This window comes from Pteronotus mesoamericanus, unplaced genomic scaffold, assembly GCF_021234165.1.
Source record: "Pteronotus mesoamericanus isolate MK-2021 breed Mesoamerican mustached bat unplaced genomic scaffold, CSHL_Meso_final contig_116, whole genome shotgun sequence".
NCBI lineage: Eukaryota > Metazoa > Chordata > Mammalia > Chiroptera > Mormoopidae > Pteronotus > Pteronotus mesoamericanus.
In genome coordinates, this window is record NW_026555027.1 from 26,076,782 (window position 1) to 26,097,778 (window position 20,997).

Below are 20,997 nucleotides of genomic sequence, written 5' to 3' on the forward strand. Positions count from 1 at the left end.
CTGAAAAAAATTTCAGACATGGGAAAGTCCTTACTAGAATTCTGTAGGAATATCAATGTCCAGTATAAGACTATGGATAGAAATGAAATATTTAGACCATCAGGCAGTCTTTGCACTCAGAGATGTTAATATCATCTACAATTAGTATGTCTATAAGGATAACTATTCTGTAAAATCATTTGGCCTACTATAACCTCATCAGCTTACTCTGAACCAAATTTTTGTTTACTAAAAACCATGAATCATGTAGTTTTGTTATGTTCACCTTGTGGTAACTTAAGCTTTCTATAAAAAGCATGCTTTGTATGCAATCTATCATTTGGAGCTATACTTGCAGTTATAGTAATACTTCAAATATATAGCTCAAATTGTCTCTCTCAGTCCATTTTGCTGGAAAAATGAAGAAAGGCCAAAACCTTGGTTTGGATAGGGAGAAAGCAGAAGCACAGATGGTGTCACCTGAACAAATTCAGTGATTTAGAATATTAAAATGTTTATACTGAAACTACAGAACTGAAAAAATGTTATTACGTTGGTTCTGGGTCAAAAGCTTAGAAAGACAAGCTAATAAAAATCCACTGAGTTATACTAACTTTACATTAATATATGTAAGAAATCCACACAGCACACACACACACCCCATGTAAAACATTGCTTAAGTTTAATGTTTATTTCCCCAAGACAGCCTAGCCTGCACTCTACTTGGATAAATTTTACAAGCTAGTTTTCTGCTGCTTCTAGTTTTAAACTTTAACCATGTTTCTGATGACAAGGAATGCTGCAAAAATACTCTAGTTCAACAAAGAGTTATGATCACAAAATAATTTTTATCCATTCTACAGTGTTTCAGATTTACCAGTTGATTTTTAAACACAAAGTATAGATAGATGCTAATGGTGGCTAATCTGGTATGTTTCTTATAGCAAACTGTTGTTCATGCAACACTTGTGCTCAAAGGGGAAGGCACAGGATTTCCTACAATGAGCCACCTTATAAAGAGTTCTTTTTGTACAAATTAATTTATGTCACATTTAATTTAGTGTGCATAACCTCAAAACTGAGGTATTATTCCAATTTATAAAAACCACTTGCATAACTTTTATGCAAGTTTTAAAAATACAAAGTTTTCTCCCTAAAGTGGCTCAAAATAGATTGTTCATGGCTGCCTACATCTAAGATAAAAAGATTCTAAAACAATTGAACAGATTAGGCATATTATTAAAGGTGTTCAAACCATTACTTGATTTGTACATCTATTCAAACCTCTTCATCAGTCTTTATTCAGCAGTACATATGCACCAAATTCCATTTTAGAAGTTTCCATATCATTTTCATAGAAAACAAAGTTTGAAAACAAGTAACATTTAAACACAGCACGGTATTCTACCACAACTGAAACTTTTTTCTTCTTCTTTACAGGACTCAACAAAATCTAAAAATGAACTATGTTGTAGATTTACCTCATGCAAAGATCTTTATGTTGTCTCTGAAAATGAAAAGGATGGCTTTTTAAAGCACATTTTACTGTTTATACTATTATGGCAACTTGTGTACTGCAACACATTCTATTTTGAGGGAAATTTATGATTTTTTTTCCATGCAAAAATCTACACAAATTAGTTTTGATGATATGGAAAACTTTTCATAGCATCAAACATTCATCTGGTGCAAATGCACAGGGAAACCTTCCTGAAAAGTTTTCTGACTTGAGAAGCAACTAAAAAGCCAAGTAGGTAAAGTAAATAAAAACTTAAAAAAAAAAAAAAAAGGAGGGGGGTGGGAGAAGGGAAGGGGGAATAGAAAACACAGGCTGCAGAGTAAACCAATGTCTGCTGCTAAACCGGTCTTTGTTTTCATGTCCAGTGTACATTAACACTTATGATCTCATTTTGATGATTTACTAGGTTTGTTACCAGCCCCCTGAAGGCGAATCAAGCTTGCATGCATTCACATACAGCACCACAACCATACTCTCATACACAGTCGCTCCAGGACTAGGAGTCAGCTTCACAAGTGAAGAGCCCTAGGTTTGAAAGATGAACCTGACTCTCTATCACTGAGCCAGACATTCATTCAACATTGTCCATTCACACACTGCTTCATAGCAAGGCCTGGGCTCATTTTCCTTTGACTTATAATGGGCATCCTATTCTCTTTTATGCTTACAAGGCTTGAAGATGACAGGTACTGCACTTTCTCCTCAATTGATATAGAGTAAGTCAATGTTCCTTCTCAGGCACTGAAGTTCTGTGACCTGTAGCCCTTTTTACTTTGATCAACCTAAATAAGCACTCATGTAAAGTTTTCATTACATTTTGCCATTCATTCTCACTCGCACCCACTCGCCATCTTGACTTCATTTGGGCATTTTCTGTGATTCCAAATGAAATCTTCACATTTTCTTTCCCGATTTAATGCAGCAGCAGATCCCATGAGCCAAGCTTGATGGATCAAACCTTTTTATATATATGTGTATATATATGTATCTCAGTGCTGCATTGTACCTAACTTCCACAACATCTTTCTAAAACTGGAACCCTTCTGTTGGTACGTTGGCAGATGAATTGAAACCAAATGTTCCACCTTGTATTGCCTCTGGAACAAGGCTAGCATCTTCATCAATCTAAGGAAAAAAGGAAAAAAATGAGGATTGATTTTACAGTATACATAAATAGCATTATAGTACTATCCCCATTTCCCCTAAAAACATGAAATGATAAACATCAACACTGTCCTATTATCCCTTTAGAAAGCTGAAACATTTTGTAAAAACTTTTTCTTAAGGAAGCCAAAATGAGAAGAAACTTGAGAATATGCAGGATAAATTATCTTTTAAAAGAATGAAATAGAATAAATTAAAGATGGTCATGTATCTCAAAATGAGAGGACACTATAATTTCCCTTATATCTGGGCAAATACAAAATAGTTGATGACATTAAAAAGTTAATGCCACCACCCTGGCTGGTGTCGTTCAGTGGACTGAGTGCTGGCCTGCAAACCAAAAGGTTGCTGGTTTGATTCCTGGTCAGGGCACATGCCTGGGTTGTGAGCCAGTTCCTCATTTGGAGGTGCATGAGAGGCAACCACACATTGATGTTTCTCTCCCTTTCTCCTTCCCTTCCCCTCTCTCTAAAAAATAAAATCTTTAAAAAATAAAATCTTAAAAAAAATTAATCCACTGCTTTCAGAAAGTGTAATCCTTGGTTAATTTTTAATAGCAGTTGGGCTTAAATAACAGCTATTAATGAATAAATAGTCTATATGCTTTATATCTAAAGGTTCTTTTCTGAAATAACACATTACGAGTCTATAGTGAAGTTCCTATAAATGTGCATATCACGTGAATTATTTCACAATGTATGAGAATAACAAAGAACTGCATGTTGAAGTGTTAGAAATCATAAGGCCCTGTGTATATCTAATTGCAAATTAGGACTTCCAAAAATCCAACTTTAAAGATATGCGATAAAAGCTACCCTTAAAAGAGTATGCTTTTCTGAATTTTATTTTTGATTTATTTAACTGGTACTATATTCTAAATAGTAATTGATCATCTAAAGGACTTGATATCGAAATAGTTCAATCATCTACAGGGTCCTGCAGAAGTAAGGCCTGCTTGAGTGTGGTTGGTAGGGTAATGATAAGGGTGTAATAACTTACAGTTTTAATTTGAACATTTCACCTAAAATGTCATAGTGTGCTTGAGTGTGATATTGTTATGTTACAGAATTACATGCTTATGATTTTGTAATAAAAAAGGGGTGTTATTTGTGCTGGACCCTGTAAAATTAGAGACTACAATTTTCTTTTTTAGTACAGACGTGACATACATCAAATTAACAATGGGGATACATTCTGAGAAGTGCGTTGTTTGGTGATTTCACTGTTGTGCAAACATCATGAAGTGTACTAACACAAACCTAGATGATATAGCCTAATACTGTAATTGTATGTGCTATACTCCTCCCCAATTTTCAGTTTTTACAAGATTTTATTTATTTTTAGAGAGAGGGGAAGGGAGAAAAAAGAGAGGGAGAGAAGCATCAATCCAGTTGCCTCTTGCATGCCCCCAACTGGGGATCTAGCTTTTAATTTAAAGCCAGCCTCACCTAAGTAATGCAACTGGGTACAACAGTACACCCCATTATATGTCTATGACATCACTAGGCAATTAGGAGTTTTCAGCTCCATCATTATAACCTTATGGGACCACTGTCGTATATATGGTCCATCACTGACCAAAATGTTATGTGGTGCATGACTGGCATTGTTCTTGTCAGGTTAATGTTCAAACAATACATGCTTAAAACTGTTTGATAATATTCTACCCTTTTTCGATAATGTGGAAAAGTTTGCACTGTGAGTTATTTGATAAAAAGCTGAGAAAATAATTCAAGAAATTCACTGGTAACTACATCAAATCATTGTAATTTTCTAAGAACAATTGCTTTAATCATAGACTTACTTTCCAAACAGGCAATACTAAAAATAAGCTAATACTTTGATTTCCATTACCATATACTAATAAATCTGAAGACTTTTGTATACTACACCTTACATTATATGGAAACTTATCTTTTTTTGGTTTTTCCAATTTATGTATGTTCATATTTGGTTTTGGTCACCAACTAAAAGTAACACTGAGAATACAGTCAAAAGTGGATTAACTAATTATCATCATAAAGGATTTATCACAGGATATAGTTGTATCACTGCTTTGTTTATAAATGTGCTGTGTTAGTAACAATATAAAACACGAAACTATAAAGACATCAAATGAAAAATAAAGCCTGGCTTGTCCAGTGTAAAAAAAAAAAAATCCTTAACTTCCTTGCTCTGAGGGACTTTTAAATGTTGAGATAATTTTGTTTCTGAAATAACTGACATTACTGTCATTTACCTATTTTAATTCCACTTCCCCCAAAATACATACATGTATGGTCTAGCTTATATTATTTCATACAGACTTATATTTATTAAGATAACTAAAAAAAAAACTATAAAGTCATTAAATACATCATCTGTAGAGAAGAACTGATCGATGATCTCATAGGCCAATTTGTAGATGTCTTCATTTTCATGATTTTGCAGTTGTTCAATTTTCTCCAGTCCTGCAAGAGATTTTGTGAAGTGAAACAGGGTAATATTAAAAAAGTAATGACAAAAAAGTTACAATAATCTTGGGACCACATATTCCAAGTATTGAATTGCAAATCTACAATTTTTGGGAATTTATTTTAAAGGTGAAAATCTTAAAAATTTATGTACAAATACATAGCATGTTTATCTTAAAAAACTAACAATCTGAGTGTTTAAATGCATATAAATGATTAAATAAGCAATGGAATCCATTTATCTATTCAAAAGATTATATAAGCAATTTTTATAAAGAAGTAATATCATATAAAATTGCTTTTGTTAAAAGTTATAAGCAGATTCATTCTAATTTCTAGCATCTGCCAAATTTTTCTAGTATATGTGAAAAAAATTTAATAGACTGGTGATTAATAAACATAAATGTTAAGATATCTGTTCATTATAATCAGGATCAATGATAGTGTTTCAGGAAAAAATGAATTTTCCCTGTAAACGTTAATGAGTTTGTTAAACCATAGGCAGAACCACTGAAACTACATAAAGTTAATTCGTTGACATGCAAATTAGACCTCGTTTTGCCTTTTAGGAGCAGCAATTTTAAGGTCACTGAAAAACAATGAAATTGTCTTTTCATGTGTGCTCTTCCTCTATTCATCAAATGGTGAAAGTTGTTTTGGGCTCATTTCTCACTGTATACACACCTTCCTTATGGGACCCTTTCATTAAACAATTGAGCTACTAACATAGGCTGAGGACCTGTAAATCTAAAGCTTCATTTTTTCTCTGAGCTTCAGATACATAAAATTTAAATGCTTCTATGATAATTTCACCAGGACATTGCACAGTTACCTAAAACCTGAACTGTCCAAAACATAGTTTGTTATTTGCCTTTACTCATTTAAACTGTTTATTCTACTGAATTCTTACTTGATGATAACAGTTTGAAATCTAAAAGAAAGCCTACGTTTCCCTTCCCTCAATACTCTACAATTAAATCTTAGAATGCCTCAAACTCTATCCATTTCTTGAACCTTGTGATGTCCCCTTTGTCTCCATTATCACTGCCTTCATTTATTGTGGCCCAACTACTATATTTTCCTAACTAGTTTTCTGTCTTGTATCTCCAGTGGGTCCCATTCCTCTGATAAGCACACTCCATTTGAACATACTAATGGCTTACCAAAATCTTCCAATGGCTTGTCATACCCTGTGGCAGAATCCACTGGGGAGCGTATAGATTTCTGGACCTCACCTCCAGTGAGGAAGACAATACTCAAAAGCTTCTTTTAATTTTAACACATAAAAATAATATTTTAATAATTAAAATGTTTTCCATGGGTTAAAAAAAAAAAAGCAGTAAAATACTTTTAATCTATGCCTGTTTTTACTTTTCTGGTACTCATTTCCCAGTTAGTTCCCTAACACTATTCCCCACCTTCTGTTCCTAACTTGGTATTACACATGGTTTCTTTTTAAATTCTATTTGTCATTTTAGTAACTTTAAACATACTAATTTGCTACTAATTTTCAAGTCTATGGACTCCTCTACTAAGCTGAAGATACAGTTCTCCTACTCTTATCATTATTCCCTTCATTTACTTCTCAACTTCTGTCAGAAATACCTTTAGTTTTATGTTTATCAAGGTCAACATTTACAATTTGTTCCACAGCCACATTTCAGACATTCATGTTCTGTGTACCTGTTAATTCTAGGAGCTGAAAGCTAAGATGTGTTGCTTACATTCCAGGTGGCTCTGATACACAGCCAGATTTGGAACTAGTGCCCTACAGAATTAGAATAAAATACAGTGGTACCTCAGTACTCATTATTAATTCGTTCCATACGTCATGACAAGGGTCAAAACTGATGAGTACTGAGCAAGGAACAAGGGATGAAGCACGTTCTCTTGTGGCCATGACTTATACAAGTGCGACGAGTCCTGACCAAGGGCTGAATGCCGAAATATATTTTTCTTGTCAAAATGCGATGAGTACAGGGTTTGACCAGTTCTGAAGCTGACAAGTACCAAGGTATAACTGTATCTACCATGCTACAAAGCTTGTAAGAGTACAGGGACCTGCTTATTGGCCATGTCTCAGCCTCATGTTTTGGCAGTTTCTACCCCATATTTTGTGATTCAGCAACAATGAACTACTTACAATTTGCTGAATGCTATTTCTCACCTCAGACTTTGCTCATGCTGTTATATCTGCCTGGAACACCTTTCATCCCTTTTTACTTTATTAATCCTTATTCATCTCTCAAAATCCAGCTCAGGTGTGACTTCCTGCTTCTTCCAGGATGGATTACGTATTTCATTTTGTTGTACATTTCTATTAGGGTAATTAGCACATTAAATCAGTTCATATTTATCTCCATGACTAGACTATATGCCTTGAGGGCAAGAACTGTGTCTTGCTTTACCACTGTCTTCCAAGTACCTTATAGTACAGTGCCAGTGCGTGTTCAATATACGGCAGCAATTAAGTTACCTAAGCATATGCAAGAAGCTGAGAAGGACTGTATACACAGAACATAGTATTTATTTTATTCTGTTACTTGATTATGTAAGACAAAAAAAAAAAAAAAACAACAACAACAAAAAACACAACACAAAAAACCCCAGAAGTGCTGTATCAGTCAGAAAATAAATGTAGTTACAAAAAGAACATTAAAATATGTAATAATAACTTATAGTAAACTTACCTCCACATTCTTCTATAAGATTGGCTATGGTTTCTGCCTCATCTTCAGCCATCTTTAATATATTACTTAATCCATCAAGTACTACTTGCACAACTTGCGCATCTTTTACAGTCAGCAAGTTGCAAAAAGGTGGAATAACATTTTGTTGAATTAGGTAGGCCACCTGAAGAATAAAAACACCATGATATAGTAAATGTAAGTGAACTTTTATATATTTACCTCACTGAAATAATTCTGACTTAAAAATTTTAAGTATGAAAACTCAACCTCATCTCTCACGTGTTAACTTAGATTACATTACTCTAACTTCCTTTTCGTGTAGTATGTTTTTCTTGAACTTAGGAAAAAATTAAGTGAAAGTGAACAAATCACTCAATTTCATATGAAACATTTCTTTGTCATAAGGAATACTTCTTTCAAAGATCCTTTCCCCTTTAAGAAATTAAAACACCAGCTATTTATTTTTTTAATAGGCTGGATATATTTTTAAAAAAACTATTAACCATTCAATGTGAGAGCATCCACTGGCTCTTTAGTATTATATTTAGCATTCTCATATACCTGGCCTCCTTCAATTAACCATTCTATAGGTTCTGTAATATTTTCCTATCGTTAGTTATTATTTCCATGTATAGAATGTATATTCATATTCTGCTCAGTATTCCCATTTAAACTGATTCACTGCTCACACTAGTCTATAGTTTATTTGTGATAATTATCAGTTTATTGTTTATCAGCTCCAAATTCACTCTGTTTAACTATTTGTGAAACGTATCTTTCTTGGACCTTTAAAACCCGTTTTATTTGCCAATAGGCACAATGGTAAGCTTTAACACTTGCACAATTTGAGAGTGAGTGCCTCTCTAAATTTTATGCCCCAGGCACCTCACATTCCTGTAGTTTGTACTCCCAGCCTTGTGGTTGAGTTTAATGGCTACCAAGTGGCTTGTCAATTTTTGTTCACTTGTTAGGAGAATATAAAAGGTAGTTTCATTCTGTCCAAGTAACCAAAAAAGTCCTCTTTTTAAAATACTGTTAAAAAGCAAAAAGCAAAAATATAAAACAAACAACCAACAAACAAAAAAAAAACAACCCTGACTATAAGTGCTCGATCTTACCATGCATTAGAAAATTCTTGTAGGCCAAGAAGTTGGAAAGGGAACACTTCTCATCTATGAAGTATAACTAAAGGAAGTCAAAGTGACACTTTCATATTAAAAAAAAAAAAATCACAGAATGTCTTACTATTATTTTAAATTATGATTTACTGAAATCTAAAATTTAAATTATCTATATTGTTATTGTACCACTTTTGAGAAATAAATGAGAGCTGAACTTACCTGGTCTTTCCTTCCACTAATTGTTAAGTTACTTATGGCCCAAGCAGCTTCTTTCTGAGTGCCAAAATCCCCCTGCAAAAACAGAGCAAAGGATACAAACTGCAAGATAAAGTAAACTGGAAAAATGTTTTCTGAAATAATTTTCCAACCACTGAATATTTCAACAGGTTTACTGCTAGCCCTTCTATAGCCACATATAATTTTTACTTATTAAGATAAGGCTTTGGCCCTGGTTGGTATGGCTCAGTGGGTTGAATACCGGCCTGTGAATGAAAAGTCACTGGTTCAATTCCCAGTCAGGGAACATGCCTGGGTTGTGGGTCATGTCCCTGGTTGCAGGTGTGCAAGAGGCAACAGATTGATGTTTCTCTTGCATACCGATGTTTGCTCCCCTAAGAGTAAGTAAATAAAATAAAAAAGCAATGCAAGAAGAATAAATGGTAAGGTGGGAATAGGAATGTACGTAGGCATCTGCTTATGTTTAAAGAAGAAACCATGGAGGAACAAACCAAAAACTAATAAAAAAAAAAAGGAGTAGTCATGCCCTAGGGTGTGGCTCAGTTGGTTGGAACATCATCCCATAAACCTAAGGGTTGCGGATTTGGTCCCCGGTTGGTCAGAGGCAACAGATTGGTGTCTCTCTCTCACATCAGTGTTTCTCTCCCTCCCTTTCCCTTTCTCTAAAAAAAGATTTTAAAAAATCAAAATCAATTAGCATGTCCCCAGGTGAGGGTAAAAAAATAGTAAGAATAAAAAATGAGGTAATCATGTTATTACTGGCTGTATGGTCTTGGTATTTTGATAGATTCTATATTATGTATCTCAATATATCCTCAATTTTTTCAGGAAGATTTCCAGCATAAGAGAAAAGAAATGAAAATATAAAATCCAAGAAATAAAAATAAAATCACTGTTATCTTAAATACTCAGTAATATCCAATAGTTTCCTTTCATTTATGATTTGTTTTTCATGAATTGTCATATTCACATTACTATATACTTTTCCATTTTCTAAAAAAAAAAAAAAAAAAAATTATATATATATCTCATCACCTATTTTGTTCACTCAGGCCTAGAAACAATGACAACTTTATAGCAATGCTCATCCTTAGTACCTGAACTATTATCCTTAAATACCATTCCCTACAAAAAGGAACTAGGACACACTGGAGAAATAGTTCATTCAAGGTCTAGGTCAGAAAATATACAAGATAAGCCTGGGAATCATGTTGTATCCAAAAGGAAGGAAGCTCTCAAAAACTACAAGATGATGTAAAAAAAACCAAAACAAAACAACAACAACAACAACAAAAAACAGACACCAAATTTAAGAGCTCCCTATTGGCCAGAGAACCACCTGAGTGTCAGAAAGAACTATAATGGACTAAAACTTACAAGATATATATATATAGCTATAATTTCTTAATAACACTAAAGCTCTACCTTAGTCTCCTTTTGAGGTTGTTAGGAAACCACATCATTCTGAAAACTGAGTAATGAGGAAGAATCAAACATTTATCTTGCCTTTCCTATATAAAATATATTCCCAGGTAAATGAATAACTAATAAGCAAAAGCTCTTTACTGAAGAATAATAGCTAATACATAAAGAATAACAAAATTAGAAAGTCAGCATTTTGTAGTACCTAGTAAAATAAAGGATCCAGGCAATGTTTATCAATAAATGCCTATAAACCATTATGTGAAGGATTGATGTCTAATTTTATAATCATCTGCTGGTATAGGCTGAAAATACCAGAGTTTACTTATTAATCTTAGTGTCATTAGAAGTATGACAGATAGAACATGTCTCCTGATGTGAATCACTAGGAAGTATAGAATAGTGCAAGGATATTCTTGCCTAACAAAGCAAGACTGATCTACCAGTTTATAGCAAAGTAGCTTCTTCTACCAGTATGTAGAAATATGGAGAAAAATAAGATAAAAATATTTTTCTCTTTAATTATAGAGCAATGTTCAGGAAAAAACTCTCATGCTGTGATTGTGACATTTTATTTTTCTATCCATACCCAAGGACATTTTTCTCCTTGCTTTTTTTTAGAGAGGAAGGACAAGAGAGAAACATCGACTGGTCACCTCGCACAACCGCGAGGTGTGGAAGGGGGATCACAGGAGCCCGGACCAGGGATCAGATTGGCAATGTAGACATGTGCCCCTATTAGAAATCGAACTTACTACCCTTAGGCTAGGACCATGCTCCAGCCAAATAAGCCACACCTGCCAGGGCAACTGTGACATTTTAAAATGTCTCTTTCCCAAACATTAATGTAAACATGAGCTATGATACAGTGTATGATTAAATATCACACTTGCAGTTTAATCTTGGGTAATTTGTTTTTACCATAGTTTCTTCATCTGTCAAATGAGGACAATTCTTAACCTCACAGAGTTACAGTATTAAATGAGGTTATATATTTTAAGTGCTTAGCACAATACTTAAGGGTGTATTATCATTAGTAATAATGAATGTTTAATAAATCCCAGGATAATAGTAATTTTAGTAAAAGAATGATACAGAAGGGGCAAGGGTTCCTAAAAAGAAATGTTTCTTGTATTTAAAAACTTCTGGGTTTGAAAGTTTTAATATTAATACCACTTGGTGTAGTATTTATGCAAACTTTTAATTAAATAAAAAGTATATGTTCATGTAATTTGTTAAAATTTAAATCCCTTTACTTTTACTCACATACATAAAAGATGATTTTCTTACCTTATCCAAAAGGTGTATTATCATTGGGACAAGATTGGCATCAATTACTGCCTGAACCTGCTGCTGATTTCCTGCGGTGATGTTAGAGAGGAACCACACTGCTTCCTGTAGAACAAGACCCCTTCAATATTTCTCATTAAAAAAAATTAAATTTGCATCTGAACTAAGAAAAAATATATTCACTACAATGTCCAAATAATTTTTATTATGGAGTGAGTTCCATAATGAAAACTTTAGGAATCACAACTCCACTATTCCTTTTCATATTTTCTGTGGACAAATTGCTAATTGTCCCAATCCAAGTCATAATGAACTAACCCTTCTAGAGAATTCTTGAAAGTAATTTCACAAACACTAAGACTTAAAAGAAACTTGGCTGAACAAACACTAAAGAATCAACAGGCTGTAAAACAAATACAAACGCTAAAACTACTGTAAATAGGATTCAGCATCCCCTTTACATGATGTGCTTTACTCTTTATTCTGATTGAGTTCTAGCCAAGGTAGATAAATCTCAATTATCCATGATAGTTGAGACATGAAAAAATGTTAATCAGCTTAACAATAACCCACAACCTTTGGACCAACTTGAGACATGAAAAAATGAAATAGTGGGTTGTATTAATATACTTATTTGTAATAGTCATGCACTGCATCAAGTCTCTCAAAAACTAAAGCAGCAGCAGATGTATGATTCCTTTACTGCTCTACCCTAATGATCTTTTTATGCTCTCCTTTTATCACAACAGTGTTACTTTAGCCAAGATTACGTTTGGTTTTTTTCTTTTTGTTACAAGTTTCACAGATAAATGTACACTGAAACCACAATCAGTGTGAAACAAGGCGAAATAGCTACTCGATAGCCTACGTAGCACATCACTATAATTTATCAAATTTAACAGATTTATCAATTTACTAAAGAGAAACATTTTCTCTGTTTTAAGAAACTAGTAAACAAGTTTTACTCCAAAAACTGTTAGTATTAGCTAGTGTGCAGTAGGCTCTTTTGGATCAGATCACAGGAGCACGTTTAATGAACCTGTTAAAGATTTTAGGGTGCTAGGCTACTTTGGTGAGCTGTTCTTGGGTTATAATCATTGGCAATGTTGTAATCAATAACCCATGTATGTCTACAACAGCCTCAGATGCACTCCAATATCAGCATCACCAATCAGTGCCCCCATCCATAGCCTCCACGCGCACACGCGTGTACACACACACCCACACACACACACACACAATCTCTCCATTAAGTAGCTATAAAATATTAAACCTAGATTAATTAACTTAGATATTAAAGATTTCCAATCATACAACATTCAGCACCCAATTATCTTTATTTCATCATTTCCAAGAGAGCCGGATCTGCACGTTTATAATTGATTTATTCATGGAAAATCATGCTGATCTATGTAACAAATAGTAAAATATTTTACCTTCTCTTGATGTCTAAATGACAGTTTATATTAATATATTATAGACAGTTATGAGTCCCTGACTTTACAGATGACAACTGCTGACATTCTGTATGTTGTTTATTAAATAGTATTTAAAAATACTTACTTTATTAATTTTCTCTTTGGGATGTGTCAGAAGTGCTGGAAAATGTGACAGAGCATCACAGTTCAAAACTACTTGTGTTTGCTCATCAGTTCCAGTAACAATATTGCCTACAGCTCGAAGTGCAGCAGTCTGAAACATAAAAAGATCGAATGAAATGTTGTCCTACATGAAATATTCCTTCTTACCACAGAGGTATATTAGGCAGGTTATGAAAGTTAGATTCATTCATTCATTCATGTTTATTTGTTCATTCACTGACTCATTCATTCATGCCAACCTAATTTTTTTTTGAACAAGCTGTGTTAGACACTGGACTTAGAAACAGAAGAGCGAATAGGAAGTGAAGAGGACACAAATCCCAGCTCTATGAAGCTTACATTATTGTAAAAGTCAGTCAATAAACACGAAAGGAGGATAATTTTAGATAATTAGGGCCATAGAGAAAATAAGGCAGTACTTTAATTTTTTTAAATTGATTTTAGATAGGAGAGAGGAAAAAAACGTATCAATTTGTTGTTCCACTTTATTTATGCATTCACTGGTTGCTTCTTGCATGTGCCCTGATGAGAGACTGAACCTGCAACCTTGGTTTATCAGGATGACACTCTAAGCAACTGAGCTACCTAGCCAGGGAAAAGTAGTACTACCTTAGATTTTAGGTTTAGTGTTTCAGTAAGTTAACAAAACCATAGTGCCCTTCGGAAGGAAAGCAGGAAACAGCTTTATATATGAGATTTCACTATTCGGGAATTTGAATTATCAATTATTTCTTATAGTAGCTGAAGATTTTTTCCTTTGGCTAATTTTTCGTTCTACAAGACAAACCACACAGGGTTGGTTTTATTTTTTTAAATTGAGATATAATTTACATAACAAAATTCATCCTTTCCAAAGTGCACAATTTAGTTTTTCTTAGTATATTTAAAGTTGTGCAACTATAACCAGTATATGATTCCAGAACATTTTCATCACTTCAGAAAAGAGTATCTGGATCCATTAGCAGCGATTCCCACTGCCTGCACCCCCAGGTTGCTGGCAAACACACTATGCCTGCCCCTGTGGATTTGTCTATTCTAGTAATTTCATATAATTGGAATAAAACAGTAGATGGTCTTTTGATTTGGCTTCTTTCACTTAACCTAATGCTTTTAAGGTCTATTCCTGTTGTAGCATATTTCAGTTATTTCATTCCCTTTTGTGGCTAAATAATTTGCAATGTATGGATACACCTCTATTTAATCATCTGTTAGTTGATGGACATTTGGATTGTTTATACTTTTCAGCTATTAATAATAGCACTGCCATGAACATCTGTGTACACATTTTTAATATGAAAATGTGTTTTCAGTTCTCTTAAGTATATACCTGAGAGTAAAACTGCTGGGTCATATAATAACTCTCTTTAGTTCTTTGAGGTACTTTCAAACTGTATTCCAAAGAGGCTGTACCATTTTCTAATCCCAACAGCAATGTATAAGGATTCCACTTTCTCTACATCCTCGCCAACACCTGTTTGTCTTTTGAATTATAGTGGATATGAAGTGGTATTTCCTTGTGGCTTTGACTTGCATTTTCTTAATGATTAATAGTGTTGAACATTCTCATGTGCTTATTGACCATTTGTACGTCCTCTTGGGAAAATTGTATTTAAATATTTTGTCCATTTTTAAATTGTTGTCTTTTTATTATTTAATTGAAGGAGTTGTTTCTATATTTTAGATACAAGTCTGTTTTCAGATATATGATTTGCAAAAATCTCTTCCAATTTGCATGGTATCTTTTCATTTTCTTAATGGTGTCCTTAGGAGCACAAGTTTTAAAATCTGGAAAACTCTAATTTATCTATATTTTCCCTCAGTTGCTTGTGGTATCATAGCTTCTTAGATATCTAAGAACATGACCGTCATACAGATTTAGATCTATGTTTTTTTCTTATAAGAGGTTTATACTTTTAGCTCTTACGTTAGGTGTTCGATCCACTTTAAGCTATTTTTTAAAATATGGTGTGAAGTAGGGGGTTCAACTTCATTCTCTCTTTTTTTAATTCTCGTCTGAGGATGTATTTATTGATTTTAGAGAGTGGTGGAAGAAAGAGTGAGAAAGAGGGAGCGAGAAACATCGATGTGAAAGAGTTATCAATTGGTTATCGCCTGTACGCATCCCAACCAGAATCAAATCTGCAACCTAGGTACGTGCTCTGACCAGGAATCGAACCCACAACCTTTTGGGTGTACAGAAGTGTATGCAATGACACTCTAACCAACTGAGCACCCAGCCAGGGCATCAACTTCATTCTTTTACATATGGAGATCCAGCAGTCTAGGCATTATTTGTTGAGACACTTCTCTTTGCTCATTGAATTTCTTGGCACCCTTGTTGACAATCAATTGAACATAAATACATGGACTGATGTTCAGACTCTTGATTGTATTTCATTGTCTATTTTTGAATATTACCTTAAAACAATTAGTGGTAAGAAAAACTTACATTTTCTATCAACAAACTTACCTGAACTTTAACTTCCTGGTGGCTGAGCAGAGGAACCAAATGAGGGACTATTCCAGAGTCTATTACCATCTGTATCTGTTCATTGCCAGCATCAGTAAGGTAAGAGAGGGCCCAGACCGTATCTACCAATATCTAATGAATAAAATGAAAATTAAAATAGCCTTTAAATATTTCCCTATTTCAATAATTCTTAACCATACATACTAATCTATGATTGTCTTATTATGGTCTTTCTTTTTCTCACCTCAATTTGCTAGAATCTTAATATTTATTACATTAAATATCATTACCTATGAATGTTTGTATCAAGTAAATACATTTTAAGTCATATTCAGAATGGTTAGGTTAATTATGGTCCTTATCAGATTAGTATCCAATCTTAATTCATTAAGACACAAACATACACATAGCACATGAAATAGAAGCAAAAGACTTTTTTCCTAATGCTCAGACTGAGGAATAATAGATCCAAGGATGTTGTGGTAAATGCATACTGTTGGAAAGAATTTAGCATACAGAGTGATTCCAAACACCTGGGCTAGATGAACATAATCAATCAAGGTGTTCTCTCGTATCATTACTATCATGTAGTATGTCTAAAGCCAATATTCCAGTATTAGGATTACAGTAGTTTCATCTTTTCCAACCAGTTTGCTTTGCCTTATAAAACCAGAGGTAACATTCCAAATAGTGGAAGTCTCCCACAGCTGTAGAGCAAGACACTGAAAGCAACCTGTGAGATATTTAATCAAAAACCGAGTTCTAAGGGGAAAAAAAGAAGAGAGAGAGTGCACACATGTGCCCTTACAACTTATGCTAAAGAACTGTAATTTTAAATTATACCTGGCCACTGTATTTCTTTTTTTTTGTATGTAAGTCCTAATTAGTTATGGTCAAAAGGAATATGACAAACAATTGTTAAACTACTACATAAATAATACAATTACTGACTATGACACAGGAATAAAAATTGTTCTTGGAACTTTCAAAGCTTTTATGAAACAGGGACTCTGTGTCAAAAGACAAGCCAGATAAGCCTGAAACCTTTTAAATTCTAAACCAATGTTATGTTTAAAACACCCAAGAATCTCCTAGAAGGAGGATATGTTACTATGCCATTGCTCCTTTCAGGAATTTAAGAAAGTTTTATGAGTATTTTTAATGTAAAAACAAAACAGCAAATGACAGAATTCATACACACAGCACTCATCAAAATCACAATTTAAATCATCCCAATCTCAAATATACTTTTTGTAACAAATACTCCATGATAAGTTTACTAACTACAACTTCAATGTAATTTCAGTGTTTCATTTATGATTGTGGAAGCAGTTTAGTTTAGTTTTTTTTAAACATTTATTTCTCTACCTACCTATCTACCTACTTACGAGAGGGACTCCAAAACACCTCCGGAATTTATTAAAAAACTGTGTATTTTTCTTAACATGTTTAAACTTCAGTCACCTTCAAAGTACTTTCCATGTGATGCAACACATCTATGGAGATGTTTTTCCACTGCTCAAAACAGTTTCTGAAATTGTTGATTTTGATGCCTTTTAGTGTTTTTGCCATTTTTTTTGTTTCACCTCTTCCACAATGGCAAAGTGTTTTCCTTTGAGGACTTTTGTCATCCAGAGAAACAAAAAAAGTCACTCAGTGAGAGGCTAGGTGAATAAGGAGGGCAGGACATGGAGGTCATGCCATTTTTGGTCAAAAACTGCTGAACACTCAGCATGGTGTGGGCAGGTGTGCCTGCAAATCACCATTCATTAAAAGGGCAAAATGCTTTGGAAGAGTCTTCAAAAACAATTCACTGAGGTTGAATACAGCCTCTCACAATGCCTGCTGGTACACTGATACAGATGGGTTCCTAGAACATTCACCTAGCAGGGGAATCCTGTACTACAAGAGGCCTGCCCTCCAGAAAATAATTCCAGTTTTTTTTAGGGTTCCCCCTCATATGTATGTATGAAGTATGCATGTACGCATATATATATCTACCTACCTATTCACAGAGAGAAGGGGTGGGGAGTAGGAAGAAAGAGAGGGAGAGAAACATTAATGTGAGAGAGAAACATTGATGGGGTTCCAACCAGGAACAAATCTGCAACTTAGGCATGTGCCCTGACTAGGAATCGAACCTACAATCTTTTGTTTTGTGAGATGATGCCCTGAGCCAACACCAGTCAGGGTTCAGTTCTGTTTTTATTCATTTACAATTTTATCAAAGCCTTTGGCTATAAGGAGGAAAAACCAAAAATTGCTTACTTTTTTTTAAAGATCCTAGACTATACGGAGTTACAAAAAAACATCATTAGAGAAAAGATATTCATTAATATCATTAGAGAAAACTCATTCATCTAATGAGTTATGTACATCATGTCACTGATTAATGTAGTATAATTCTGAGTTTAATTTGTTCCATACGCTTTAGAGAGATCGTGGAAAAACGGTATTACCCTAGAAACTATAAAGGAATGGAACTGCTTATCAAACATCCTACCAAACTGTGTTTTTAAAGACCTAAATAAGTTCCTGATTTGTGCTCTGCATTTTATCCATGTGATTTCCTTTACCCATTATGTATATTTCTAGCTTTTCTAACACACTTAGGGTTACACCGGCTTTGGAAGCAGTCAGAGCAGTTTTCAGCCTCATTCATACTTCCTGGGTTGCTTCTTCCTTTGCCATCTGTGTTAAGAATGAGTATGACATTATTTATTGTGTTTAAAATGTAGTCTGCACTGATTCTTTCCCTTATTGTCTGGATTTCAAGAATTATCTCTGTATCAAGTGAAGCCACTATCAAGGTCACTATAAATGCAGAAATAAGCGTAAAAATAAAATGAAAGAGCAAATAATGCCCATGGTTTGGTTTATGTATGGGAATACAAAATTATGCATAAAGGCAGAAATATTTCTCTATTTTATCTTTCAAAAAACAAAAATACCTAGTGTGTCTGTTCTTTTATTGGCTGGGCTATCAAAATGAGTTTCTATAGAAAGCTAATGAACAATCACAGAGCTTCCAATATAAGTTTTACAATATTGATATATATGTACATACTTTATTGTTCAGACCAAAATAACAGGCTTACTTCTTGACTGAAATTATATTTAGTGATGTAAATAAACACAGTAAATACAGAAACGTCAAACTATGTATTACAGCTCTTGAAATGGAAAAACCTGATTGAGTACACTGACACGACGTCCAGTGTAACCTTTTCTCCCCATGTCACGGGAGAGCCCTAAACACACATACAAACACACACACATAAAAATGTGTGAAGCATTTACTCACATTTACGTCTGTGTGATGAATTAAAACACAAAGAGCTGGAAGAATCTGAAGAAAGAAATATAATTTTTTAAAAACGTACATAGATAAAAACATAAACATAATGGTATCTACTTTAGTTTAAAAATAAAAACAAAAAAACACTTGTTTACCTCTTGAATGGTTTCCATTGGGGGTGGTGGGTCTTTGTGCCGACATAAGTTGACCATAACCCAAGTAACATTTCTTAAGAATGTTATAGGAATAGATGGACTTATGAAGGAAAGTAAAGGTTTCACAACTCCAAGACTTATGACATAATCTCTACACTGTGGCCCATCACCTGTAGGAAGAATTTATGAAGTCAATAAAATATGTTGACAATAAGCAATTCAGAGACTAAAGCACTGGGTTCGATATGCTGCTTTCTGTATTTTAACCGGTCATACTATTTAGTTTTATATGAATGTTGTAGATGGTAATAACCAAGTTTACATTTTGTCTCTGAGTCAAGAGAAGAAACATAAGGTACCAAGTTATTTTTTGCACATTACTCATATATTCAGGGTTCCATCTATAAAACATTTTTATGCCATCTAAACACTAGAAATCTAAGGGGTCTTTAAAATACTTTGCAAACAGAACTGTTGCTTTTATTTTCTCTTTCAATGGCAATCTCAGTTTAACAAACTTTCACGTAATAAAAAGATGTACCAAAAACTATTAGAGATAAAATATTTCTAGAATTTATACTGATGATGCAGTATCAGAGCACTGAGAGTATTAACTACAGTCCTGGCCAGGTAGCTTCATTTGGTTAGAGTGTTGCCCCAGTATGCCAAGGTTGTTGGTTCGATCCCTGGTCAGGGTACATAAAAGAATTAACCACTAAATGCATAAATAAGTGGTACGACAAACTGAGGTTTCTCTCTCTCTCTCTCTCTAAAAAACAATATATAAAAATGTAAAAAAAGAGTATTAACTGTAAGTTACTCTATGTACTCAGAAAATAAAGAAAAAAGGGGTGGTGGAGATGGCCAACACATGATTGGGCTTTATCTCAGATCTAAGGAAACAGAAGACGTGCAGGTCCAGGATTGTGTGTTTTAACAAGCTAACGTGTGTTTCTGATTCTGCTTTTGAATAAATAGGATTCTGATAACAGGCTAAGGTTTGGAAATCACTGTCCTAGACAATTGCCAAACTTCATTTCTCTATCTAGAGTGTCACTGTAATTTCAGGATGAAAGCCATGTTGAAGCATTACGTTCTGTAAGTGACAACACTTTTCCTTGTACTATAATATCTGGAGATAAAAAGCTTGTTCTTTTTATATCCATGTATGCCAATTAATTTTACAATGTCACTGGAACTAACAATCAAAGACCGAGATGCTGCAGTAACAGTTCTAAATCTAAAATTTGGTATCAAAAGCAAAGGAGAGAGGGACCTTGGATACACAAATGATAGTATTCTTGCTAACAATACAGGGTGGGGCAAAAGTAGGTTTACAGTTGTTCATATGGAAGATAATACAATAAATAATACAAGAATAAACTGTGTGTTTTGCATACTCATGACTTTAAACCTACTTTTGCCCCACACTGTATTTCAGTGGCCAAGAAAAGGTTACAGAGAAATTCTGCCTTCTGAAAATTCATCCCTTATCATCCCATACCTTCCATTCTGGCCCCCCAAAAGGGTAATAAAAAGGAGGAATATCATATAAAAAGAAGATATTTCCTTGCAAGAACAATAACAACTATGTGCCA

General features: G+C 34.0%; 1 protein-coding gene and 1 non-coding gene across 3 annotated transcripts in view; both read right to left on the bottom strand.

Moving 5' to 3' along the window:
* Positions 1–194: 194 nt before the first annotated feature.
* KPNA4 (karyopherin subunit alpha 4) overlaps positions 195–20,997 on the bottom strand; it is a 56,771-nt gene continuing 35,968 nt past the window's right edge. The window contains exons 9-17 of one of the 2 annotated variants that reach the window (XM_054580194.1): positions 19,400–19,569; positions 19,251–19,295; positions 15,947–16,078; positions 13,439–13,567; positions 11,876–11,980; positions 9,146–9,217; positions 7,806–7,968; positions 5,018–5,112; positions 195–2,623 (exon numbers count right to left, since the gene is read on the bottom strand). In XM_054580194.1, coding sequence (XP_054436169.1) covers positions 2,525–2,623; positions 5,018–5,112; positions 7,806–7,968; positions 9,146–9,217; positions 11,876–11,980; positions 13,439–13,567; positions 15,947–16,078; positions 19,251–19,295; positions 19,400–19,569 — 1,010 coding nt within the window. In that variant the 3' untranslated portion in view covers positions 195–2,524. The remainder of the gene's footprint in view (positions 2,624–5,017; positions 5,113–7,805; positions 7,969–9,145; positions 9,218–11,875; positions 11,981–13,438; positions 13,568–15,946; positions 16,079–19,250; positions 19,296–19,399; positions 19,570–20,997) is intronic. The other variant, XM_054580185.1, reaches the window with a different exon arrangement.
* On the bottom strand, positions 12,882–13,228 carry LOC129077186 (small Cajal body-specific RNA 7). The gene has a single exon (XR_008529785.1). It is a non-coding gene; the product is annotated as a small Cajal body-specific RNA 7 (non-coding RNA).